General features: G+C 32.5%; 1 protein-coding gene across 1 annotated transcript; it reads left to right on the top strand.

The window, feature by feature from the left end:
* Positions 1–2,287: 2,287 nt before the first annotated feature.
* Positions 2,288–24,924, top strand: LOC111043999 (homer protein homolog 2). Its single transcript, XM_022329050.2, has 8 exons — positions 2,288–2,498; positions 5,161–5,317; positions 8,243–8,374; positions 9,991–10,320; positions 12,396–12,526; positions 13,610–13,791; positions 14,310–14,452; positions 17,257–24,924. Exons 1-8 carry the CDS (start codon positions 2,473–2,475, stop codon positions 17,440–17,442), a joined length of 1,287 nt encoding a protein of 428 aa, XP_022184742.2. The 5' UTR covers positions 2,288–2,472; the 3' UTR covers positions 17,443–24,924.
* The last annotated feature ends 435 nt before the right edge of the window (positions 24,925–25,359 follow it).

Consider the following 25,359-nt stretch of genomic DNA (forward strand, 5'->3'; position numbering starts at 1 on the left):
CCTCCGTGATCACAATCTACACCAGCGCTCCACACGCTTCACATTCTTAACTTGTCAGGCACACACACATGAGACATGATGCACACACTGGAAATCAAGTCGAGTATGCGTGAAGCCAACCACCAATGTTATAGTGAGGTCCACGTTATAATGGCAGTGTAAGATTGACAATACTGATGCTGTCCTTTTCTATCATACAACAAAACAGATAGCGCTATCTCTCTCTAGCTTTGCAATGTTGTCAGTTTGCCAGAATATTTTATTTATACTTTTGACAGTGACTGAACAAAAGTAGCTTAGCCATCATTTTTTTCGTTATTCTATCAAAATACTTTAGTACACAAGTCGTATAATTGATTTAAAATGTATTTTTGGAACAATGAAATAATTGTTAGACATTACCGTATGAGAAACACAAATTAAAATACCTGTGACATTTTAAAAGTTGATAACTAACCATCCTAGACTTCATCCATGCTTCAGTTAACCTACACGTTTAGGTTAGACCTACTTGTACCGGTATAATATTAAAAGGTTATTTCAGAAATATTTCTATTAAAATTACTTATTTTAAAAAAAATTCTATCTTTCTATAATTTTTAAAAGAAATTAGAATAGAATTCCTAGAAAATAACTTAATTTCTGTTGTTTTGAAAATAAGAATGGTGTATCACAGCTTTTTAAACTAGCCGCCATTTCAGGTTTCTATAAAAATAAAAATCTGATCTTAGTTATGGACTTATGGAAGAAAATTTTAAATCAAATCATGAAAAAATATATTTTCTTCATTAATTTGACATTAAATTGATTATTTTGACATTAAATTGATTATTTTATCAAGGAAATGATAGTTATTATTGGATCAAATTTAATGGGATGAATTGAGTAACAGCTGTGGTGATGAATTGGGATGAATTGAGTAACTAAATGACAAAATGGAGAGACTTGGCAACGTTTTTCTCCTATCTTTCTTCACTGCCATTTTAACGTGGACCGCACTATAGACTACCTATATCTTAATAAAACATGCATGTCATGTTTACATTATATTATACACATAAACATGTTCATCATCAGCGAGAGGCTTCCAATAAAAAATAAACAACCAATAACAATATAATAAACCAATGAAAATTACAAACAGTGTGATTTTAAAACCTTGCTGGATTGTAAGCAGTATGTACCTCTGGTGTGCCTCAGGTATCAGTGCTTAAGCCTCTGCTGTTCCTGTTAATGATATGAGACTGAAAGATTCAATTTTCCTTTTTGCAGATGATAAAATAATGATTGGTAGGGGTGGTGGACTTACAGTGCCAGAATTAAGCTTGTTCAGAATTTGAAGTTTCAGGAAGTTATTTGGTGACTGCAGGTCATGGACTGAATTACTGAGAGTGCAAAAACTCTTTGCTGAGGCCAGGGACTGATTCTCCACAAAAAGTGCTTATTTTTAATGAAGGAAAGACCCAGAAAGTAATGTGTACTTTTGGCAGCAGAAATATTAATTAGGCACACTCCTTGGATTCAACATTGACTCAAAGCTAATATGAGAACATTATATTCTTGGAGTGTGCAAGAAGCTGTTGAGAGTCATATATACATATCTTGTAAAGGGAGTTGAGAGCGCTGCTGAAATTATTTCTCATATAAAGATATCAGAATAATTAATAATTATATGAAATGAAATCTATAAATGGAAATATAAATCTGAGTACCCTTTTTAAATTATTTTGTCACGACATGTTTCAGCTACAAATGCCATATTCAAGTCAAATGAAAGCTATATGGATATAACTAAGGATTTCTGCTACTGCAAATATTGATCAAAGAACTAAATTACAAAAGGAAATATGAAAAATGAAACTGTACAAAAATTAAGTTCAGACTGGGAATTCAACTTGATACCGGTACCCTATCAATTGCTGGTGGAGCGGATTTACCACTTTGCACATTAGGATGACCGTTTCCACACTTTTGTACAGATTACAGATTGTTGGCAGACACTCAGAATTTTCAAAAAAAATGAAAAAGCTTACATGAGATTACAAGAATGTGTACGATATAATTTATGCTTTGTGCATGCATGCCTATAATATATAGCAACACTTTTCACATTTGATCTCTCTGACCGGCAAAAATTTGCTCGATGTGAGTGACCTGGCGAGGCAGCCATTCACTTTCCACGATTCCACAATAAATTTTGCTTTTGGTTTCAATTTCAATTGACTCGACTCGGCAAGAGTGAAACACAGTGTTGTACAGTGTAAACTCGTATTCAATCGCTGTTACTTGTACAGTGTAGTAGTTACGCAGGAATTATCCGTAACTACACCTGTGAGAGAGGTGTAGTTCTCTCTTATATTACTCTCTAAATTAATAGGGTAGTTGTGCTTTAATATAATTAATTGATGTCTATAATTTAATTTGATTTTTTACCCCTGACATCGAGATCGGCTGATTCACTCAGCTTCAAAGATGACATCGGGAAAAGACACGATGGGGTAAGCTAGTGTTTTATTTTTTATAAAAAATTGTTTTAATGTATCCCTCTGAATTCTTATACTGGATTTGATCACAATATTCATCTACATTGTCCACAATCCGAGTTTATAATTAAAAATTAAATTTAACGAATAGTAATGTAATCCTATTTCAAAAGTAACCTCGTCGAATTGATCGTCAGCATAACCTTTACTCAATGGGAGTAAAGAACGGCTTTGAGTTATCACTAGTTTAGCTCTGTTTTTAAAGGCCTAAAGGCAACCATAGTTGTAATTGATTATAATTTATGGTAGATCTATCCTTGTTTAAATAACTGTGGTTTGTGATGTGAAACTTCCTCAATTTAATAAAAATCTTTACATATAATAAGCTCAGTCCCAATGCAATAACAGGTGAATTGATACGGCATACGGCAAATGTGAAAGATTTGGAACTGGTGACATAATTTTGATTATGTTTTGCAATTTTACGTCAATTCAGCTTCTCTAGGTACCAATCCATTTTGCTTAGAATTATTATTAGGTAGCTTAATATACATTCAGCTATATTGATTAGTTATAACTTTAACAGAATAAAGTTGGATGGATTTTATCATCCATTCCAAAATGCTACTCTGCTCATTTAGTAACTGTGCCCTTCTCAAGAGAAATATGCTAATTTTAGTCTTTAATGTAATTATAAACCAAGCATTTTACCTTGTGCATTTGAAAACATAACACGATTGGGTTGTAGCTGAGACCATTATTTTGTAATATCTTGGGTCGATCTTGGAATTTCTAGGTCAGTGGTTCTCAACTCACTTTACTTTATCAGATATTATCAGTGCATATCCCTCTTTTACTAGACCCATTTGGAAACTCAACAGAATTGCTACAATATTAAAGCCAGAGACAAAAAATATACATTTTCCTCATCAAAATGTTAATGTCAACATGCTTACAAACTAGATTTACAAACTAGTCTCCATTTTTTATATCAACCGCTCTATTCTCTATCAATGAACAATTTTTAACGGGTGTGAAGAAGGGCCCACAAATGTTTACCTTGAAAATTTTCCTGCAACTAGAACAACCATCTATGTCATCGGCAACATATCTCATAATAGGTTCAAGGAAAACTTTCAAACACAAACATCTATCTCAATTACAAAAGGAGAGCTTTTGTCATCTGCTTGGTTTTTTGAAGTTGGGAAGAACCGAAAGTTTATTTCTTCTACCATTTTCATCTCGAGATAACTTCTGCTCAAAGTTTATCTTAAAAATAAAACTATTACACAGCAGTCTTCATTTCATTAACCTTGAGATACAAATCTCTACTGAATAAGTTAGGTATAGCCTATTTTAAGAAATGTTTATGGTTATTGTCCTTATTGATTAATAATAATAGGTGGCCTCCACATCACCCCTTACAGTCAACATTACAGAAATATAAGATACAGCCAGCATACAGAAATAAAGAATCACATTTCTTTCTACGCCATTCTAGGGTGTCCAAGATGGCTTCCTGAAAAAACTGGTTGTAAGAAAGCTGCTGTAGAGCAGCTCTGATTGGAAGCGCTTCAGTATTTGACACACAGATTTCCTCTGAACTGATTTAATCTTCTTGATAGTGCATAGTCTTTTCGTATTCAATATTATCTATGCATATTCTAGGTGACTTCGAACTATTGAGGTGACTCAGAACTCTGGTACAGAGTTCAATGTCTATTCTTTGAAAAGAATTCTCAGAAGGATATTCTTCGATATTCTTCTATACTCTAGAGAAGGATATTCTGAGAATTCTTTCCAAAGAATAGACATTGAATTATCGAAATCTCCGCTAATTTATGTAGCGGACATTTCCAATTTCGCGTTCCCGCGATAGCTAGTAGACGCAGACTGCCTAAACATTGAATAAAACATTTAATTGTCATGACCACTTCTTTATTAATATTTTTGAGAAACTTGTTTCGGTTGTTACACCGGTGAGTGTTGTAACATAACTTTCCATCTTGAAATTGTATGATGTAATGTTTAGATACAAATCAATATTATCTTGAAGAAATTTTTTAATTGCATTTTTTCTCATCATGTATTAATAGTTCATAATAATTATTTTTTATACTATTTAAATTCAATCTCAAACTGTATTGTAAGCTGTATTGTCAGTGTATATTGTAATCTGAATAAATAACGCAATAATCAACTGTTGAAGTGTAAAGTATTCTTACCGTTGTAGGGTATCGGAAGTCTCTCCCTATTCACAACATCACAACATCAGAAACTTTGTACAATAATCTTGTGGTATTATTTATCCTTAAAAAGTCATCACAAAAGTCTTATTCAGGTTACTGAGCATGGAGTTTCTTTTTGTCCATTCACAAACGTAGTTGATGTCCTTTTGTAAAGACCAGGAGTCATCTCTGGTATCAATTCCTGAAAATGTTCAGGTCATCAGCTTAAATTAGTGCCTTACATTCCAAATTGTTGACAACATCATTAATAAATATATTGAAAAGCAGAGGGCCAAGATTAGAACCCCGTAATGTCACAAAAGTTACTCATGCACTGTCATTGACAATGTACTGTTATCATATATTTTCCCTAATAGTCTCCTGTCCCTGTGAATAATTTAGACGAAACAATAAGTATCTGATTATTAATTGATGACTTTATTTTTCAGTGAGCAACCCATATTTACCTGCAAGGCGCATGTTTTCCACATTGACCCCAAAACTAAAAGATCATGGATCTCGGCCTCAACGTCCGCTGTTAGTGTTTCATTCTTCTATGATTCAACGCGGAGCCTATATAGAATTATTAGCATCGAAGGTACCAAGGTAAGGCCATTTTCCGTTTTGGTTGTCTAAGATTCAAATTCCGCGCGTAAAAGACACGGAATTGGTTGGAAATGGATAAAACATGTCTTCATAAAAAATAACTCAGTCATGTTATTTTTATGCGAATTCAATTTTTGAGCATTCATTTCAAATCTTTTCATAACTTGTATACTATCTTCAATTTGAAGCTTGTTATAAATAATAATAATATCGAGTGACCTGGCTGGCTCAGGTCTGGTGTCAGAGTTTTCAGGTCGCAGCTGATCAATTTCAGGGCCTCTGACATGACCTAACGACTGCTTTTTAGGCAGCTTGTTATTATTGTAGGATATTGCTTTTTGAATTAATCACATGTCTACTCTCATATGATGATATTATATCATACTCATACATCAAAATAGAATTACCATCGCTAAAATCTCATATCCTACACTCGGCCATTCTGACAAATTGGCTTGCCCTCAAGCCTCCACAAAATAAAACAAACATAAACAAAATGAACAAACTCAAGACTACATATTACACGCAACACTGCCTGATAAGACTGACTTCCTTTGGCTGTTGGGGTTTTTTGAATTGCTTTTTCAATAAATTTTCTTCTCCGTAAACACGGAGGTAGTGACTGAATGCTTTCGATTTGACTAATTGCTATTTTTCAAAGATTGCTGCTCGTCTTTTGTTTGTTTGATGACAAAACCTTTCCAAGATTTCCTAGATTTTTTAGAATTTTCTTCAGGTATATCCTGAATTTTTTTATATCCCTCTTTTTCTTCCTAAGCTTTTTATCATCTCTAGCTCCATCAAATTCTGATGATTCTATCCAATCTTGCCGGTCTCTATCTCTATTCTCATCAATAGGTTTTCTCATCATAAGTTCATTCCGCTTCTATACACTGTTATAAAAGTTGGTTGAATAATTTCTATTTCGTCGTTTCTCACTTTTATCTTGTCTTCTTCCTCCATCATTTATTACAAAATTTGATTTTTTCAAACCGTCTCCAAAACGTTTTTTCAACTCTGTTCAAACCATCCAAATTATCAGAATTTGTGCCTGGATTTGCCTCTACACCATTTTCATTCATCATATTTCATTCATCAACATTTATCTTTACTTCTTCTCTTTCTAAATCTTCACGCTTATCAATTATATCATTTTCATCAATCTCTTTCTAATACGAATTCAACCTATGTTCAGGCCATTCCTCTGAATTTCGAGTATTCATCAATTCATACATATTCTTCATTCTATAATTATACTTATCAATTTCACTTTTTTCAATACTAGCCAATATTTCTTTCTAAATTCATATCTTGACTTCTTGTTATCTTCCATTACTACATCTTTCTCATCTCTCCTCATCCCTTGTACATTCTCATCCCGTTTTCAAAGTTTTTCCTTGATTTCATTATTTGATTCGATTCCATCTTCCTCTCCACTATTCCATCGAAGTTCCTTTTTCACCTAATCATCACCCTCTTCCTTCCTCTCTTCACCATTTCCAATGATTTTAGGCTACAGATTAACATATTCAGGCTACTGACATAACCTTGATAACCATTAATACTTTCAAGTTTTTGTTTATCGATTTTTAATAATTCTCCATTGACAAGTTATCATTACAAGAAATTGATCAAATGCTTGTAAATGTTTAGATTGATTTCGGTATTCAAATCTAGGTTTTGAAAAATGTTTCAAAACTCCGCATCAAGACTAACTTCTTGACTGTGATAATAGTTAACACAAACTATGTTTCGAAGCTCAAATATTCTTAATTAAAATTGCTGCTTAAGTTGCAAAGTAAATATATTATTTCATTACGTTCTCGTCTCTCTTCACGTTCCTCTTTCTCACGTTCTCGTCTCTCTTCACGTTCCTTTTCCTCTCGTTTTTGTTTCTTTTCCTCTTGTTCTTGTTTCTTTTCCTCTCGTTCTCGTTCCTTTATCTCATCATGTTCTCTATCTTTACTCTCTCCAACAAATTCTTGGTAAACTCTTCGTCGTAGACTTCTGATTCGGTAATCAATTTACTTATTTGTACTATTCTCAGATTAATAGGCAGATCAATATTCAACTCTTCTGCTGTTTTCAGCAAGTCACACTTCTTCAAACTTACTAAATATGACATTTTTCACACAAAACTTCAGATATCCCGTTCAATTCAATCCTATCCCGGACGAGCCCCCAAAATGTAGGATATTATTCTTTAAATCAATATCCTGATACAAATCAATAAAACTTTTATTAATTCCTCACATTCACATTTTACATTTTCTTAATCTATTCATTGAACTTTTCTCGTGAAAACTAACTTGTTTTTTGTTTTATTAACGATGTTGCTTTTTGAATTAATCACATGTCTACTCTCATATGTTGATATTATATAATACATCAAAATAGAATTACCATCGCTAGAATCTCAAATCCTACATTATTATGTTATAATTGCATCATATTGGAGGCTCCTTAAGTTTCCCACCTGTTGAACAACTTTGAGTAAATTGCTTATTGCCAGACAATACATTCTAGAATGTATTCTAGGTACCTTGGAGTTATCTAATCAGCTTCTTCCATTGAATTCATAGTTTCACATCGCAGTTATCAGCTTTTTTAATCGAATTCATAGTTCTACATTCCTACTGCGTGGTATGTCAGGTCCAAGAAACTTTCAATTATTATAGCTTTTACTGAATCATACTTTTATTTGAGTTATTGCAGTTCCTATTTAGTTATTAATAGTGTACCTACTCAAGTATCTTTAAATTTTAATACAAAAACTCATTGAAGTTAATCAACTCCATGCTTATCCTATTTTCCTCCAGTATTTCCCAATTGGATATATGTATTGTGAAAGAATCACAATATTATGTATATTAATACATAGCCTACATATACTTCCTGTTTGTAAGTTTGGTATTCTTGTTTCAGGCTGTTATAAATAGTACAATTACACCCAGTATGACGTTCACAAAGACATCGCAAAAATTTGGACAATGGTCGGATATTCGAGCGAATACAGTCTATGGTTTGGGATTTTCTTCGGAGGCTGAACTCAATAAGGTGAGATCTGTACTTGATTCTATACGTGATATGTCAATAATAAATTAAATTCTTTTTTTCGGAATTATTTCCTATCTGCTATTTTCCAACTGTCCCCTTTTAAATACTGTACCTGCTCGTACTTTTGATGAGCAAAATTATCAATGAAAATTACATATAATATTGTAGTAATAATTTATTGTCAAATTGTTTCCATGGACATATTGAATAGCTTGCAATAAATTATCAACTCATCTATGATTTATCTTATATTATTTTTATCGATGTAATCTCTGAGATAGGATAGATTGCTTGATTAGACGTCAGATAAGTTGATTGCTCGGTGTTCCCGTCGGACGGGTGACCGCTTGGGGCCTGCTCCGCTACGGGCTTCCTAGTAGCTCGATCTGCTCTGTACAGTCGAACAGTTGTGTACGAATTAGAAATATAGACCATTTGCTGTGCATGGTTGCAAGTTGAATTCATTCATGTTCAATATAATAAAATACTTTATTTAATTTTGATTAGAAAGCAAGTACTAGTTGTTAGATGAAAATACTAAACGATTTGCGTAGGAAAATCTATGAAATCATCAACTCTTACTTGCTCTTGATTTAAAATGTCTTGAATATGTTTCAACCCATAAAAAATAGTAGTCCTTACCAAGAAAGTGAACATGTTCCATCCCTTATGAACACGTATATCCCTCCTAGAGCACAAGCTCAGCTTTTCTTTGGTAATCCTCACCAATTAGCTTTTAGTAGCCTAATATACGAAATTTGTGTGCAATTATTCCTTTGGCCATGCATTAACTGAATATAATAACAAATATTATTTTGTTATTTTCAAGTAGAATGTTATTGACTATTAGTATTTATGTTGTATTTGAGTATTGAGTAGCAATAAAATAGTTTTATACTATTATACTATTCATGTTTTTTACTATTACTGTAGGAAAAATGTTGAGAGTCACTCGTGTACAAAGTACTTTTGCTGCACTTGCTTCCTGTCCATTTGTTTCTCCAAGGCTAGGCACATACCAGTTAGTCAAGACAAGACATGATCAGACACGTTCAGTAACAATACTTCACATAGCTGCTTATGAAGATATTTCCAATAGCAATGACTAATCAGTGTGAGTTGCGTCACAAGCAACAATGTGAAGTATTGCGACTAAACATGTCTTGTCTTGTCTTGACTAACTGGTGTGCACCTAGCCTAACTACATGAATGTCACTGTAGACAGACACGCACTAGTTGTTCACTCACACTGATTAGTCATTGCAATTAGACATGTCTTCATAAGCAACTATGTAAAAGTATTGTGACTAAACGTGTCTGATCATGTCTTGTCTTGTCTTGACTAACTGGTGTGCGCCTAGCCTTGAGCTACGAGCGCCACGAACACATGCATTTCACTTTTCATCATCTAATGCTACGCTTATGCATAGCATAAAGTAAGGTACTTATACTCTACCTTACGGTTCATGTACAAATACATATATAATCAGCTGATGAAATGTGAAATGCGCGTGTTCGTGATGCCTAAGTCTGCACGCAGCTTTATGTAGCTAAGGTCACTTACCACACTAGGTATAAATAGAATGCAGTTTGTAATGTGAAATTTGCGTGTGCAGTTTATCGAGAAGTTCCAAGAGGTGAAGGAGGCGACGCGGCTGGCGAGCGCGAAGGCGAGCAACGGCAACGCGTCGGGGGGCACGGGGGGGACTGGGGGTACAGGGGGGACTCCGGTGACGAGTGCCAACGCGAGTCCAATCACGTCGCGTGCCGCCAACGCAGTAGTCACCGACAACACGCCGCTTCTGGAGCCCCCCGCCATGCAGCAGACGGCCGTCTGCGTGTCCCCCTCCCCGCTGGCGCCTCCCCCTGCACCCGTCGACGACAATGCCGCCGACGCCAACCGAAACAACTCGCATCAGCGCAGCCAGTCTCTGTCCGGCCTGCAGGTCTGTAACCGCCACCGGCCACTGAGTCTGTCAAACATGTCTCAACAGACATCAGCCAAACAGCTGCTTCTAACATTATCATCAATAACATTAAATGAACTATTGGAAAATATTACAAACTATAATGATACGAAAATAATTTCATCTAAAATTTAATAGAGCAGCGAAGAAAAAATGAACAACAAAGAATCAGAAACACAAAAACCTAACCTCAAACATTTTCGTCTGAAGCCTTTCGCTGATGGCTGATGTCTGAACAGACTGCTCGACCGACAGTTATTTAAATATTACATAAATATTAATTTAACCCTCATTAGGTCATGTGTCATCCAATTGACATGTTTGCTATACCTAGTTGTTCGAACTCACTGCCGGCGCACAAGCTGTTCTTTGCCGGTAGTGCCATTTTGTAGTTTAAAATATTTATTTTATCAATCTGTATATTTTATGGCAAAATAAATGAATTTGAATTCCAACCAAACCTATGCCAAAAGAACCAATGAACAGAGCGGAAGACGATGCGTTGAAGTTGCTGATTAGCGATTAAACGATTTTAATCGCGATTAAGTTGATAGATATACCGAGTCTACAAGCTATTATCAATATATGTTTCAACCGGTCTATATCAGTATAAAAATTATATCATTAAAACTATATCAAGTATAAAACTGGGCATATCAGTATTTATCAGTAGAAAAATTTATTCACAAGAATAAAGAATGTGAATATCGTTTCGCCTTCATGAGCAGTATCTTGAGGATCGCTTTTTCAAGCGTTATCATTTTGTGTAGGCCTAATACAGATCTGGATAAGCGCTGTGTTTCTTAGATGCGCTGAAGGACTTCCAAGCTACGTATGATACCTGTATGTGTATGAACTCAACTGAATTGGAAGTTGTTGACGCAATGTAAAGTTGTTCTTTGATACCTCAAGTATGTGGAATTGAAGTAGTAAAAGTTATGGCATTAGTACTAGCATTACTATTTACATTGCTCCCAGTACTTGATAATTTGGTTAATTATATGGTTATATATTTATGTCCAACGGATCTCGAAAACGGAACTAACGATTTTCACGAAATTTGGAACATAGTAGGTTTATGATATAAAAATTCGATTGCACTAGGTCTTATCCCTGGGAACACTTTCTGAAGGACATGAAAAGGATAATAATTATTCATCCTTGGAGAAATAGATTATAATTTCGTCGTCTGTCGATAACAGAAGATGCAAGTAAGTGCCTTTGTGGGAGAGAGACATAATTATGTTCAGCAGTTGAATCAATCAGCTTATCTCACGAGAAATATTATATGGAAATTTCAATCGACTTGATCAAAATAATCTGGTTTGTTGACATGACATGGTATATCATTCTTAATTAGAGTATATCATAATTTTCAAAGTTAATAATTATTTTACAGTTTTAAGTAATTAGTGAGTGTTATTTTGTTATTCAATTTGGTTTGTAAACAATCTAAATTAGAACGTTTCTGCTTTCAAATGTTTGGACTGAAAATTGGACCTGAATTCAAGTGTATGGAACATAACCTACTATTTTGACTATTTATAGTGTATAAATCAAAATTCAGGAAAGAAACAGTTGTGTTGTGCCTGTTAGTCCTTCCCCAATTATTTTGAAGAATTGTGTTCTGTTTATCAATAGATAAATAACGAGCGAAGCTCAGTGCCCCGATATTATTCTTAAAATTCCCTGATTTATGTAGATGCAAACTATGCAGTTATTCTGCCTTGATGACTCTATAATATTATTGGCTCTATAATTATCAGAATATTTTTATACATAATAATAGATTATATTTCCCCACTCCAACGCAAGATTTGTGCAGTTGGTTCTGCTTTTAAATTTTTGTTTTTCCTGCATTTTTTTAACATCTTTATTGCCCATAAAAACAAAATACAAAATAAAAACTCACAAAAGAAATATTCTAGATTATAATATTATGCTATTTTACAAATAAATTAAAATTACATGGCACCACCCAGCAAGGGCAAAACCCTGACCGCATTTAAACAATATGTTTTGCTATTCTATTTCATATTAATTATTTTTTTTAGCAAGGAGAAAGTCCTAAGCATCAGAATGCTGACATGAAAGCTCCATCTGCAGTGGCAGCGAATCCAGTTTCTAGCGCTGAAGTTCAACTGAAATATGAAAACGACAGGCTAAAGTTGGCATTAGCACACAGGTAAATTAATTTTTGTGATTTCAATTATATAATCAACCTAGAATTATTTGAAATTTAAGTTATCTTGAGGAGAGTGATCAAATTGAAGCTATTCAAGTACATTCACAAATAGCTGGAGAGTATGAGCTATACATTCCATGTCATACAAAAATAATAATTATAATTGTTATTGTGGAAAGTCTTAGGCCGATTTTAGAGCTCGACCGACCGTCAGTGCGTATGTACCATCCTGACCATACGCATCCATAAATCAGTTTTACACATTCAGAGCTCGACCGACCGTCAGTGCGTATGCACCATCCTGACCATACGCATCCATACATCAGTTTTTCTGACTCACAAAATGGACGCCTTTACAGATTGTTTAATTGCAGCTTATAATCTTCGTATACGAAAGATTAAAAAACGTAGATATCAAGTTCACCCGATGGTCGCCCAAAGAATATTTAAAAGGGAATTTAGTACCATATACATCATTGCTTGGGGATGAAGATACATTTTTTATCTACCTCAGAATGTCCATCAGAAATTTTGATGAGTTATTTCGAGCTTGTATCACCATTGGGAATACTTGCAGTCACTTTAAGCTAAGAATCAAATAAACGTAGATAATATATGATTTTTCCAATAAAAAATTTAGAAATGATTGAAGAAATGTATGGAAAAACTCTGAATTCAAATATGACACCATTAATTGAATTCATTTATTATGCTATTCAATTCAATATCAGCTGATTGTCGGGCAGAGGTGTCAGCACATTGGTTATGTTGCGATCGGGCTACTGATCAGTACGGCTCTGAAAGCTTCTATTTGCTTCAATAGCGCGTCAGTCGACCGATGGAACGGATGCGCACGAGCTCGACCGATGGTCTTCGTAAGCAGTGTAAAACGCATGGTCCTGACCGTGCGCATGCGTGCCGTCAGTCCTGCTCTGTACGGATACATGGAATATCTATGGAAAAGACAAGTGCGACTGACGTACGCACTGACGGTCGGTCGAGCTCTGTAACCGGCCATAACATTCTCACATAATCATATTTTTTCAATTCTAAAATACAATTTTCATCATTTTTTTATTCCAGTTCAGCAAATGCGAAGAAATGGGAGGTGGAGTTGGCAACTTTGAAAAGCAATAATTTAAGATTAACTAGCGCTCTGCAAGAAAGTACAGCAAATGTAGATGAATGGAAACGACAACTACACTCGTACAAAGAAGAAAACGCACGACTAAAAACTAAATATCTCGAATTAGAAGCTGCTAAAGGTAACCGTTTCAAACTTGAACACATATAAAATGTTATTAAATGATATTATGTTTATAATACATTGTCTTTTCCCTTTCACGTTTCATCAATTTTTCTAAAATAATTTGAATTGTATATTAAGTACTTGAGCAGAATAAGTGAGTTTATATTGTTATAAACTCAAGTTACAATCATTGTCTTTTTGTATTGCATATTCTTGTAATATGTACATATATATTGTATAAATATGTATTTGTAATTTTTGGGAATAAATTCAATTCAATTATTTACTTGTAAGTCATGTATGTATGTGTACAACTATACATGCATTTTGGATCAAGTTTTCATTTATTCAGATTTCCTTAGTTTGACTAACTTTAATAGGCATTTTTCATTATTATGTAATATAATAAGACGTTTTTCAGTAACAAGCCTTATCCTCATCTCGATGTGATGATATATCGTGATCTTATTACTTCAAGCTCTTGTAATTTAAAACTATTCACCTTCAAACTGAAAAGCAGTTCAATTTTTTCAGGTGGAACTGAAGCTGCTGCCGAACTTAGAAAGGAACTTGGCATTTTAAGATTACGAGTAGAAACATTGGAGGTCGAATTGAAAACTAAAGATGAAGAATTGAAAAGAATTAGTATAAAGCAGCCTAGTGAAGAACGTTGCAAGGTAAGAACCACTCATTTGAGCAAATCTCTTGTTTTTTTTAATATAACAGGCACTTTCTGGAAACCTGCTGGTTCAATCGTACTCTGAAAGTTATTCACTAAAACTCCTTAATTGTGAGAAAGAATAGAGATCCAAATCTTCATTTATTTCCTTGCCAAAAAGTCCTACACTTGCGTATGTATCAAAATTCAGAATATGAGTCCTAGAGTTGGATTGAATCCATTGAACAGAATGGAATTTTTTCTACATGATGCCCCTTCAAGATTTACTTTTGTGTTTATTAATTGAGATGAGATGATGATGACATGATCTAAAATCCATGTTTTACATGTGATAACTTCTCAAATTCAATACACTATATTTACATCTAGAGTCACTATTCATTTACATCTGACATTCTCTTGAATACGAGTTACTACTCTCAATTATCATTTATACTTTCTTAAATACAATTGGAAAAGGTGTAGACTGTAGAACATTTTTTAATTAGCCTGTTTATTTAATCGAAAGAATTTTCAAAATAAAATTTATGTGAAAATCAAGAATAACTCATTAACAGTTTTCCATCATGGGAGATTATGGTTATGTTGGCGAAGTGGAACTTCCTATGGGACTCCCCACGATCCAAGCCGTATGCTAATAATAGAAATAAATTAGCCTTTATCGTGCTATTGAAGTTTTTATTAGTTAAACATTCAAGACACTAGCATTTTTTTCCTCGTATCATGCATATACCTACGTACGGTATATATTGCATTATATACGATCTATATGTGCATTAGGAAATCTTATAATATACATGTGCAACTCTACAGATGGAAATTACTGAGATATTACAATTGTTCACATGATAATAAATTAATTAATTAAACGAAAATCCAAATTAAATGTTGTAATTCACCCCTAAGACTTCTGCTACTGCAATTATTACCTACAGGGTAAATAACAGGGTAAACAGCTAGATGGAAATTCGATGAGCGCTGCTATTCAAAAATTATTTCTCAGCCCTTACACCAAACTGACAATATCTGAATAGCAGCTATCCGGGGATCGTCAGTTTGGTGTAAGGATAAGCATTCCTGACCGGCAATTAGGAGGTACTGGGCTCGATTCCCGGGCTGAGAAATAATTTTTGAATAGTAGCGCTATTCGAATTTCCATCTAGCTGTTTACCCTGTTGTCAATATTTGCAGTAGCAGAAGTCTTCGGGATGAATTACAGCATTTAATCGACATTTTCGTTTAATAATAATAATAATAATAATAATGTGCAACTTTTTCCCTCTGTCGCAAGGGATAATAGCCCAAGCCCCAAGGAATTAATTACCCTACAAACATAAATAGCCTGTTTATCAACGACATCTATAGGAAATATACTTCTTCATTTTAAATATTACTTTCCATTACTAATGATTACTTCTCCTCTTTAGTGAGATCACGTTATAGCCTAAAGTTATTGTAAATGATAGGAACGCATTGTTACCACTTTTCCGTTTTCACTGCCTTTTATAGTATGTAGCTGTGATTCAAGTTACTCTGGTATATGTGATCTGATATTAATAGTTGATTATTGTTAATAATGATTAATTCTATCTGAAATATATTCAATTCAGCAATAAAATATACATCTTAATTATTTAATTATAACTTTTTCAACGTTGTGATTAAATTTTACTTAATTATATTTCTTCATAGCGTACAAACGATTTTGCAACGGTACAGAGTTGGAAAATTATAGAGAGCTCTCTGCTTTGTCCTATAGCAGAGAAGAGTAGTAAACTAATGTTAATTATACTTATTACAAGAATCTCAGTGTAGGCACGCACTCGTTCATTTTAAAGCCGATTTCACATCGTAGCTTGAAATACGTCTTTGAAGGACGTAGCCGACGTATCTCCCAATGTTAATCTGTCCATTTCAAACCGGCGTAGCTTGGATTTAACATTAGGAGTTACGATGGCTACGTCTTTTAAAAGACAGTTCAAGCTACAGTGTGAAATCGGCTTTAAATGGAACTAGAGCGTGTCTGTCAACAGTGAGATTCATGTAGTTAGGCTAGGTGCACACCAGTTAGTCAAGACAAGACAAGACAAGACATGTTTAGTCTCAATACTTCACATTGTTGCTTATGACGCAACTCACACTGATTAGTCATTACAATTAGACATATCTTCATAAGCAACTATGTGAAGTATTGTGACTGAACGTGTCTGATCATGTCTTGTCTTGACTAACTGGTGTGCGCCTAGCCTTAGTCAGCACCCTAATAACATGAGTTTATTAATCTCTTCTGTTATTAGACAAAACAGATAGTTCTATCATTTTCCAACTCCGTACCGTTGTAAAATCGTTTTTCTATGAAGAAATAGTGAATAGTGAATTATCTAAAGTTTTTAAATATTCAATTTCAACGATAATAAATCATTACCTATTAAATCATGAATATATATATATACATTTCAGATAGAATCAATCATTATTAACAAGAATCAATAATTAATATAGTAATCATATTTCTACTGTAATTATTAGTTAAATATAAACCTGAATTTTCTGAATTATTTTGAAATATTATGTTTTTCTTCTACTGTTCTAATTGGCAATAAATAAATGAAATATCAAATCAAATATTCCGGGGTAACTTTAATCACAACTACGTATTATTAAAGGAAGCGGAAACGGAAAAGTGGCAACAATGCGTTACTATAATTTCCACCGGCTTTATAACGTGAATCTCACTAAAAAGGAGAACCTTTAGAGGTGTAATTTATTGTATGTACTAGAAGTGGGTGTGTGCTTGCGCAGATGCTGTCGCAGGAGAACGCAGAGCTGCAGGCGGGCGTTTCTCTGGCGCAGGCGCAACTGGAGACGGCGCTGGAGGCGCATGAGTCGCAGCGCCGCGTCATGGACACCCTCAACAACCAACTGGCGCTGCGCATCCAGGAGCTGGCCGGCATCCACCGCGAGATAGCCACCGCGCTGCAAACATGAACCTCAGACTCGCCCTACTGGTTCTGATGAGATTACTCACATTCGCCCACCTCCACCTCCACCATCGCAATCACACACCACAACCCAGTCTAGTCTCGCACAATCACCAATTGCTCGGCCAGCCACTAACAACTCACCCGAAACTTTTCACTTTGAAGCAACGAAATCAATTTTTCTGGTAATATCGTTCAGGTTTCGTTGCTATATAGTCGAAAATGAACGTGGAAACATGAATTTTAGCGCCTCTATCGTAACGTTTCACCCTACATATTCTATTGTTGAGCAACGAAATCCGTTGTTACTGCGTTGAAACAACTGGTAATAACGTTCAGGTTTAGTTGTTATACAGTCGAAAATGTACGGGAAAGGTTTCGGTAGAAGCTGGCCTATACAATATAAATATTTCTTATGTTTTAATTGTGATTATTCATTTTTCATATTTTTTTTATTCAATGTAATCATTCGTATTTTATGTTTTGACTTTGAATTTTTTATTCAATCTTTTTTTCTGTTTATAGGAACTTTTAGTATGTTAGAAAATGTGAAATCGTGGGTAATGGCAGGGATAATGATGAGAGAGTTTTGCTCTAAAGAAAGGAAATATAATAAATGTTTCGAAATGACGGAAAATTTCTAATTTTGTGTTGCGAGCTTTGGGTTATTGATATCACTGATAAGTTTTCGTATTTTTCACAGTTCTATTTGGTTCACATGTCAAAAGCTCTTTCCCTACGGTTTCTTCACCACTTTCAAGAATTTGTGTTCTCTTACATCGACTCTGTTAAAATAATTAATATCAGTATTAATCATGGTAAATGAATTTAGGCCTCCTTCAAACTGACGCCCTATCATCAACTACAAACTTTGATTATTGAGTGATAAGATTATCCTGAAAATATAAAACTGTTACGCCCGGTTCTCAGGACTATTATTTAATGTAATGAATCCATAAATCTGTAGGTTCAACGGTTTATTAGATTGCTCTTTTGTAAAAGTAGTTCCTGGTGTTTCACTTTGTAAAATTGTAATTGTTTTATTAAATGTTATCTTTTATATTTTATTGTTTCGTTGGTGGAGATGTTGTGAAGAATAATCAAATAGAAAAATGAAACATTTTGGATCAGTAATTTTTCCGCCAAATTTTTTATCAGTTGCAACATCAATTGCACATCATGCGTCCATAAAAGGCGTCACTAATACACACTAGAACGTGTGAAAATGTAGAAAAATTGGCATAGCCTTATCAGTGCTAGCAACTAACCAAAGCTTCCAAGCAAAATTCAACCATTTACGTTATCTTCAATCATTCATCAAAGCATAATAATTATTATACTAGAATTTGATTTTAAAGAATTGGAATTTGTTATGGAATCCTATGCTCTCTACTTATCTTTTAGCAACAAACTAATTCTTATATTTGAATACTATTCAGTACAAAAATCTAGTTTATATGATCTGAAACTCTACTCTTTAGTCTCTTGAACAAAATAGTTTGAAAAATATTCCTTTATCAGGTTAAAAAATCTCTTAAGCGTGACTAGTTTTGGTGATCTTTCTAGGCTAGTTTTGAAAATTAAGTACAATTTTTATCTTTAGTAATCTCATCTATTAATATTGTTGTTTTATTCTTATTTCTATACTACTTATTAACATCTCAATCTTATCATAATCTTTTCATGTTCTTTGACTATCACTGTTTTAATGAATTAAAGGTATCTCTAGCCAGAAATTCATTCAAATCCATCTTTCTTTTAATATTAATGATATCAAAGTTAATTTATGTCTCTTGTTTTGCCAATATTTTATTATATTATGCATATTTTATTTCTGATCATATTGTTTTCTGTTAGTTTGATAAATCAATTTTATACATAATCTTCAAATAACTTGATTCATCATATTGATTTTATGTATTTAAATTGTTATGAATAATTTTGCATGCTTATTTTATTCTCTGACCGATCATAATATCACTCTTTATAATTTCTTACATGTTGCTTGCTCGTGCTTTGATTGAAAAAATCAAAGAAATGTTCACTTCATCAATGTCGATTACAGTTATATAAATTAATTCATTGATATGATTTGAAGCAATTATTAACTCATTTCAAGAGTAATTGTGATATTTCGAAAACTTTGAAAGCTAAGTTTCTCAAAGTATTATTTGGCAGCTATTTTGATGTTTTTTTATGACAATGATTTATTATTGTAATGAAAACTCATCTTGTTGGCTTTCAATCTCTATTATCTGTTTTGTACAAAATCTTGGCTGTTTTTATTGTCAACTCATTATTCTATTGCGTATTTAATGTAGGTAATACAGTATTAGAATTTTTTAGTGATAATGATTGACATTTCTACCAAACGCACAATCTTACACTTATTCGGGTATTCAGGTTCTTTTTCTCACACATTTAAGGGAACATTTAAAACATTTAGCATATTTTGCTTAATTGAATTCATTTATATTCTATTCGATTATTATTTATTTGCAATCTCAACAAGCTTTTGTGGGTTCAAATGACGTTAATAATGTGTTCAATAAGAATTCGTCTTTCTCCTTTCGAAAAACATGAGGTACGGTAACTGAATTTCTCAGCAGAAGGTTTGAGAAAAGTTTATGATAGTTAAAAGATTAATCAATTACACTGAACGAGTCGTAACTTTCAGAAATGAAACAGACAACTGTTCCAATCCAAAATATGAACAATAGGGAAGTATTTATATTATTATCTAGAATCTGGTCGGTGAAAAAATTGAGGAATACTGTTTGTAGACAGTGCTAAATTTTGGGAAACTATTATAGACAGTGGAAAATTAAGAAAAGCTTAATTTTCATAGTTGAAGTTAGAAGTAAAGAAAAATATTCTTGTGAAAAAAATGAAAATATAAAACCCGTCAAGGGACGAGGAAATTACTGATATTAAAATCTCAAAACGTTATGCAACATACAGTACATAAGACAGAACCATTGATTTGATGCTCATATAAACCCCTCATTATCTTTAATAAAGTATTGTGATTGAATTATTTAAATGTTATTTTCCACTTTTTTAACACTACTTCACGCACAAACTACACTTGCATGAAATTTTATTGTTTGCTACACCTTGCATGCATGTTGAATATGGAAAATTATTTATATTGAGATTTTTTAAATGTGTGTGATTTTTGGGGTGAAAAATGTAATTCACATTTTAGAAACCCCTCAAATATGTTGTGATAATGGCGTCTAAAAAGTCGTCTTGTATTTGAATGATTTTTTTATATTGTTTAGAACAAATTGTGGTGTTTCTAATTTAGCAATTGGTGGTTTGTGTAGTTGAGCACATGACGTTTGTGTGCATTCGGTGAAGTAGCGTTGACCGATTAAATATATGGCGTTGTGGTGTGATTATAGATATTGTAAAATATCAGCATGAGGTTATTGTGAGACTAATCCTGCATCACGACACCCGAAGAACCGTAGGGAATCTACTCTAGAGACACTTTTTGTGACACTATTCAAATTATCATAACAGTAAGTTATGTTGTTAGTTATAGTTACTATCACTACTTGATATTATATTTGCAAATCATTTCAATTTGCAGTACTCATAGCAGTAGTCGTAGATAATGTTGAAAATAATTTTTAACTTCAATGTTGTATAAACCAACTTGGATCATTTCAATAGATTTCAGTTCTTGTGAGAGCGTGATTTTATAATAATTAGAATGAGAGTGTGAGAGTTATTGAAATGTATATAAATTATATTGTAAGATGTGGAGTTTATTTTGTGATTGTTATATTTGTTTGTAGGTAATGCATTTCAAGAATTAGCTAGTATAATATTTTATGTGCTCTGTTGAATAATATACATTTTATGTCTCAATAAATGTGTGTAAATAACGAAATATATATATTATATATCTTAGCACTGATTTCAGCATCTGGCACTATGTTACAATATGTCACTATTAACAATGTATACATGTTATCATGCATAATCAAGTTTTATACACCTTTGATCATCATTACCCTTTCATGGGAATGTTAAACAAGTACTGTATTCATATTTGCAAAAGTGTTCGTGGATTGCAATGCTTCGAGTAGTGTAGTGTTTACATGAGTGTCAGATCAATGTGATTAACTAAGTTAGGTGAAATGCGGTTTGTACATCTCTCATTGTGCCCACTTTCTGTTTGATATTTTAATGTTATTCACAACTTACTTTCTAAACAAAAGAAAGATATCATTTTCTAATAAATTTTAAAATCTATGTACAATCGCGATAAAAAGAAGACTGCTTCTACATAATATAATGCATCCAATTGTTTTTCAATCAAATCGTATCATTTTTGTATTGAAGTTTTAGTAAATCGTAATACCGATCAAGTAATCAATGCAATAAATATTATTATATGTTCTTTGTAAGTCAAATTTGAACGGCCGTCAATTTTCTTTGTGATTTTTCAATAACTACCCAAGATGACCACACGATAATAATAGTATTTCAATTTTGTTGTGATCATAGTACTTCATTTACAAATTTGTTGCAGTCTACATATTTCTTGACAAATCCTGCAAAGCAGTTAGAAAATTATATGATAGATATGTTTTATTTGATGAAGTGGCAGAATTTAGACACTAATGTTCACTCTACCACTAACCACAAAAAGTGATAGTCTAAAGACAAATCCAACCACAAAACATTAAACATTGAATTTCGTATTCCAAATTCTTTTACTGTGTTTTTATTAATTTTATAAGACCGGCATTTTTATAGTCGCATTTATTTTTTATAATTTTTATTTTTAAATTAATCAAGTTACAAAAAATGAAAAATGTTTGTCAGGAAATCAAACTTGTTTGACGAAAAATGTTACATGATGCACTAAATGTTTGTATTGAAGCTTTTTCTTTGTTATTTTGAACATTTTGGAATCTCACAATCTAGAGGCTGTGACTAATCAGCAAGATTTGATACGGCAGCTATTAGACACTATTTTAAACGCTGAAATAGTCAATGAAAAATTATTCTTGAAAATACAATGTTATCTGTACTCTTTCAAAGAGAATTATCTAAAATATAATGATGTGTGCCAAAGAATGTTTTTAGTGAACACTTATGTCACATTGTATCATAACATAATTATTAGAATCTGCTAGGTAATTAAATTATAACCATGAACATTTCATGATAGTTGATAAAATTATAATCATTAATGGAAAGCTATTTAGATGTTTTAGTCACTAGAAAAAGCTAGGTCTTCACATAAGGCTGCCGAAATTTCAAGCTTTTTCTAGTGCCTAAACCATCTATAGCTTAGATATCAGTTGAAGAATCTCATGTATAATTAGAGATATTGAACAATTTTGTAATTTGCTTAGGTTTAAATGTTTAATATTCCTGAAACATTTCAATATAATTATAATGAATATTAGCACAAACTTGAATATGAAGTGAAAGTAGCTCAATTACTGCTTCACTCTAAAATAATGTTAATGATATGTTATTGCCTTTGATTAAAGGTGTTACTTATTCAAATCTAATAATAATAATCATGCCATTGTATGTTTTCTATTGCCTATGATTGACATTAGACTTTGGTGGAAAAGATGATAGAAAGGTGAATGCCAGGCCTAGAATGGAAATGAGCCAGTTGCATCAACCACTCAACCAACGCCATTTTGTGCTAGTTGGTTTCTACATAGGTATTTTATAAAGGCTTATTTTACACAATACTGTATAGTAAAAACTATAATTTATAGTAAGTTAGTGAATATAATTTTAAAGAAATTTATTAACCAAGGTTGTCAAAGCAGCTACAATACTACTCTTGATTAAATTTAGTCGATTGTACAAGTATTTATTATGTATTGTATTTCAAAAAGGTAATCTAGAATGTTTCAAAAGCTTATAATATCCAAGTCAGAATAATAATCGTCTTAATTAAAAATAATTTAGTATTTGGAAAATATTAGTGTTGATTGATTATTGAAATTTATAAATTTGTAGTCTGAGCTCAACTGAGATTCTTATTGATCTCTTAGATGGTATCTGTGTTTTTTGTATCACTTAGAAAAAATAACCTATTCGAATTTTTAATTCAATCAAGTGTCATATAATTAGATAATAACATTATTTTATTATTTCCATGACAATACCTCTTAATAATGGTGACTCTGAATGTGTAATTGTTGAAGCATTTCGTTTAGATTCATGTAGGTAGGATAGATTAATTATTGTCTTTGAATATCTGCCATAAATGCTACTGTACATACTGTTGATCAACAATAGCATGTATATAGTTCACATTATATGATTATTTCCAATTTGAAAATTATGTAAATAATCTGAATGGATTAGTGCCGAGTACAAAACTATATTTAAAAAGTTGACAATGCAGGTTCCTGGGAGCTGTTGATGATATATTACTGAGTTTCGCTGTTGGATGGTCTTGCAAACAAATGTATATTCTATCATTTCAATAGCAATTTATTAGTAATCCATTATTGTATGTTTAATTTAAATGTAGCATAATTTCTAATTCGAAATTCCAAATTAAATTTAACTGATGTGTATTCGAACAAATATTCTATCATTTCAATAGCAATGTATTAATAATTCATTATTGTGTGTTTAATCTAAATCAAGCCTAATTTCTAAATCAAGTTGAATAGATTTTTTTCAATTGAATGAAGCACCAATGATTTGGAAATGCTGGAAATTTTCATTTCTCTTGGATAAAATTTCATTTTAAATACAGCATGACAGTTTCTCGAAAACTAGGATCTCTAGTGTGGAGATCATGCACAAACACTGAGAAACATTGGCCAATATTAGAAACTATGTAACTATACTCTATCAGTAGAAGAATTGTGATTTTACCAGTATTGCAAAAGGAAGGCTTTCCTTGAATTCTCTAATAGGTTCACTCTCAAATGAGTTTTTTACAAACAATTCTCAGTGTCTCACAAATAATTCCTAAAAATATTACATTACATCCCAAGAGCAGAATAACTATTTTCATGATTGAATTGCTTGAAAATTACGCTGACCACCCAATCGCGTCCACTATAAGGTTATATATTATCATCCATTCTCCTTGCCGGTCCCTAAGTATTGATCACTAGTAGTGAGCGATGTAGAACAAATTTAAAAACATAATTGAAAGATACTGTTTTGTATTTATTGTTACAAAACATTATTCAAAATCCAATATGTTATTACTGATAGAAGTGGTCTTTGAATAATGAGACCAAGTTTTCAAATTTGTTGTAATTGCTTGGTATTCAATAAATTTTCAAATATATTGACAGTTGAAGCTGAAAAGGAGCTTAATATCTCATTCTATATTAAACAAACTATATACAGTATGTGTATTATAATGAATATATTATATAGGTACATCATTATGACAGAAACGGATAATGTATAGACATGTATTATGAAAATAAAAGATGACATTATTGAAAGAATAAATTATCGTCAAGAATGATTAAGTCTTTTATATTTCGAAGCCCTTCTCATTAATTCATAATTTACTGTAGTATTAATAATAATAATTGAATTTTGTGTTTTAATTTCCAATTTACTCGGCTCTTCAACATGACAGCTATATTTTTATATTTCATTTTTTCTTTGAATCGAAGTTGAACTCATTCCAAAATATACAAGCCATCAACGTCGTTATATATTTTTTGAGTTATGACAATTCGCTCATAGATATTTATGTGATAGATTAAAATAATAATTAATCCATTTATAAGTTGTCATTATTTTCGGATGTTATATAATCATTCGGAAATATAGGATTCCTGAATCCTGTTGACTCTGGTATTTGTGGTTTTGTTCATTGATTTGCATACATATCACAAGAGGTTCACCTTGGATCACCTCTTCATTCCATACAATTTATTTATTGATCCTGAAA

This window comes from Nilaparvata lugens, chromosome 2, assembly GCF_014356525.2.
Source record: "Nilaparvata lugens isolate BPH chromosome 2, ASM1435652v1, whole genome shotgun sequence".
Lineage (NCBI taxonomy): Eukaryota > Metazoa > Arthropoda > Insecta > Hemiptera > Delphacidae > Nilaparvata > Nilaparvata lugens.

What these genes read in the sequence shown, in the direction of transcription:
- LOC111043999 (XM_022329050.2), top strand. Translation starts at nt 2,473, where the DNA reads ATGACATCGGGAAAAGACACGATGGG. An exon ending in CGAATTAGAAGCTGCTAAAG is followed by an intron (nt 13,792 to 14,309) that starts GTAACCGTTTCA and finishes CAATTTTTTCAG; the next exon opens with GTGGAACTGAAGCTGCTGCC. An exon ending in CTAGTGAAGAACGTTGCAAG is followed by an intron (nt 14,453 to 17,256) that starts GTAAGAACCACT and finishes GTGCTTGCGCAG; the next exon opens with ATGCTGTCGCAGGAGAACGC.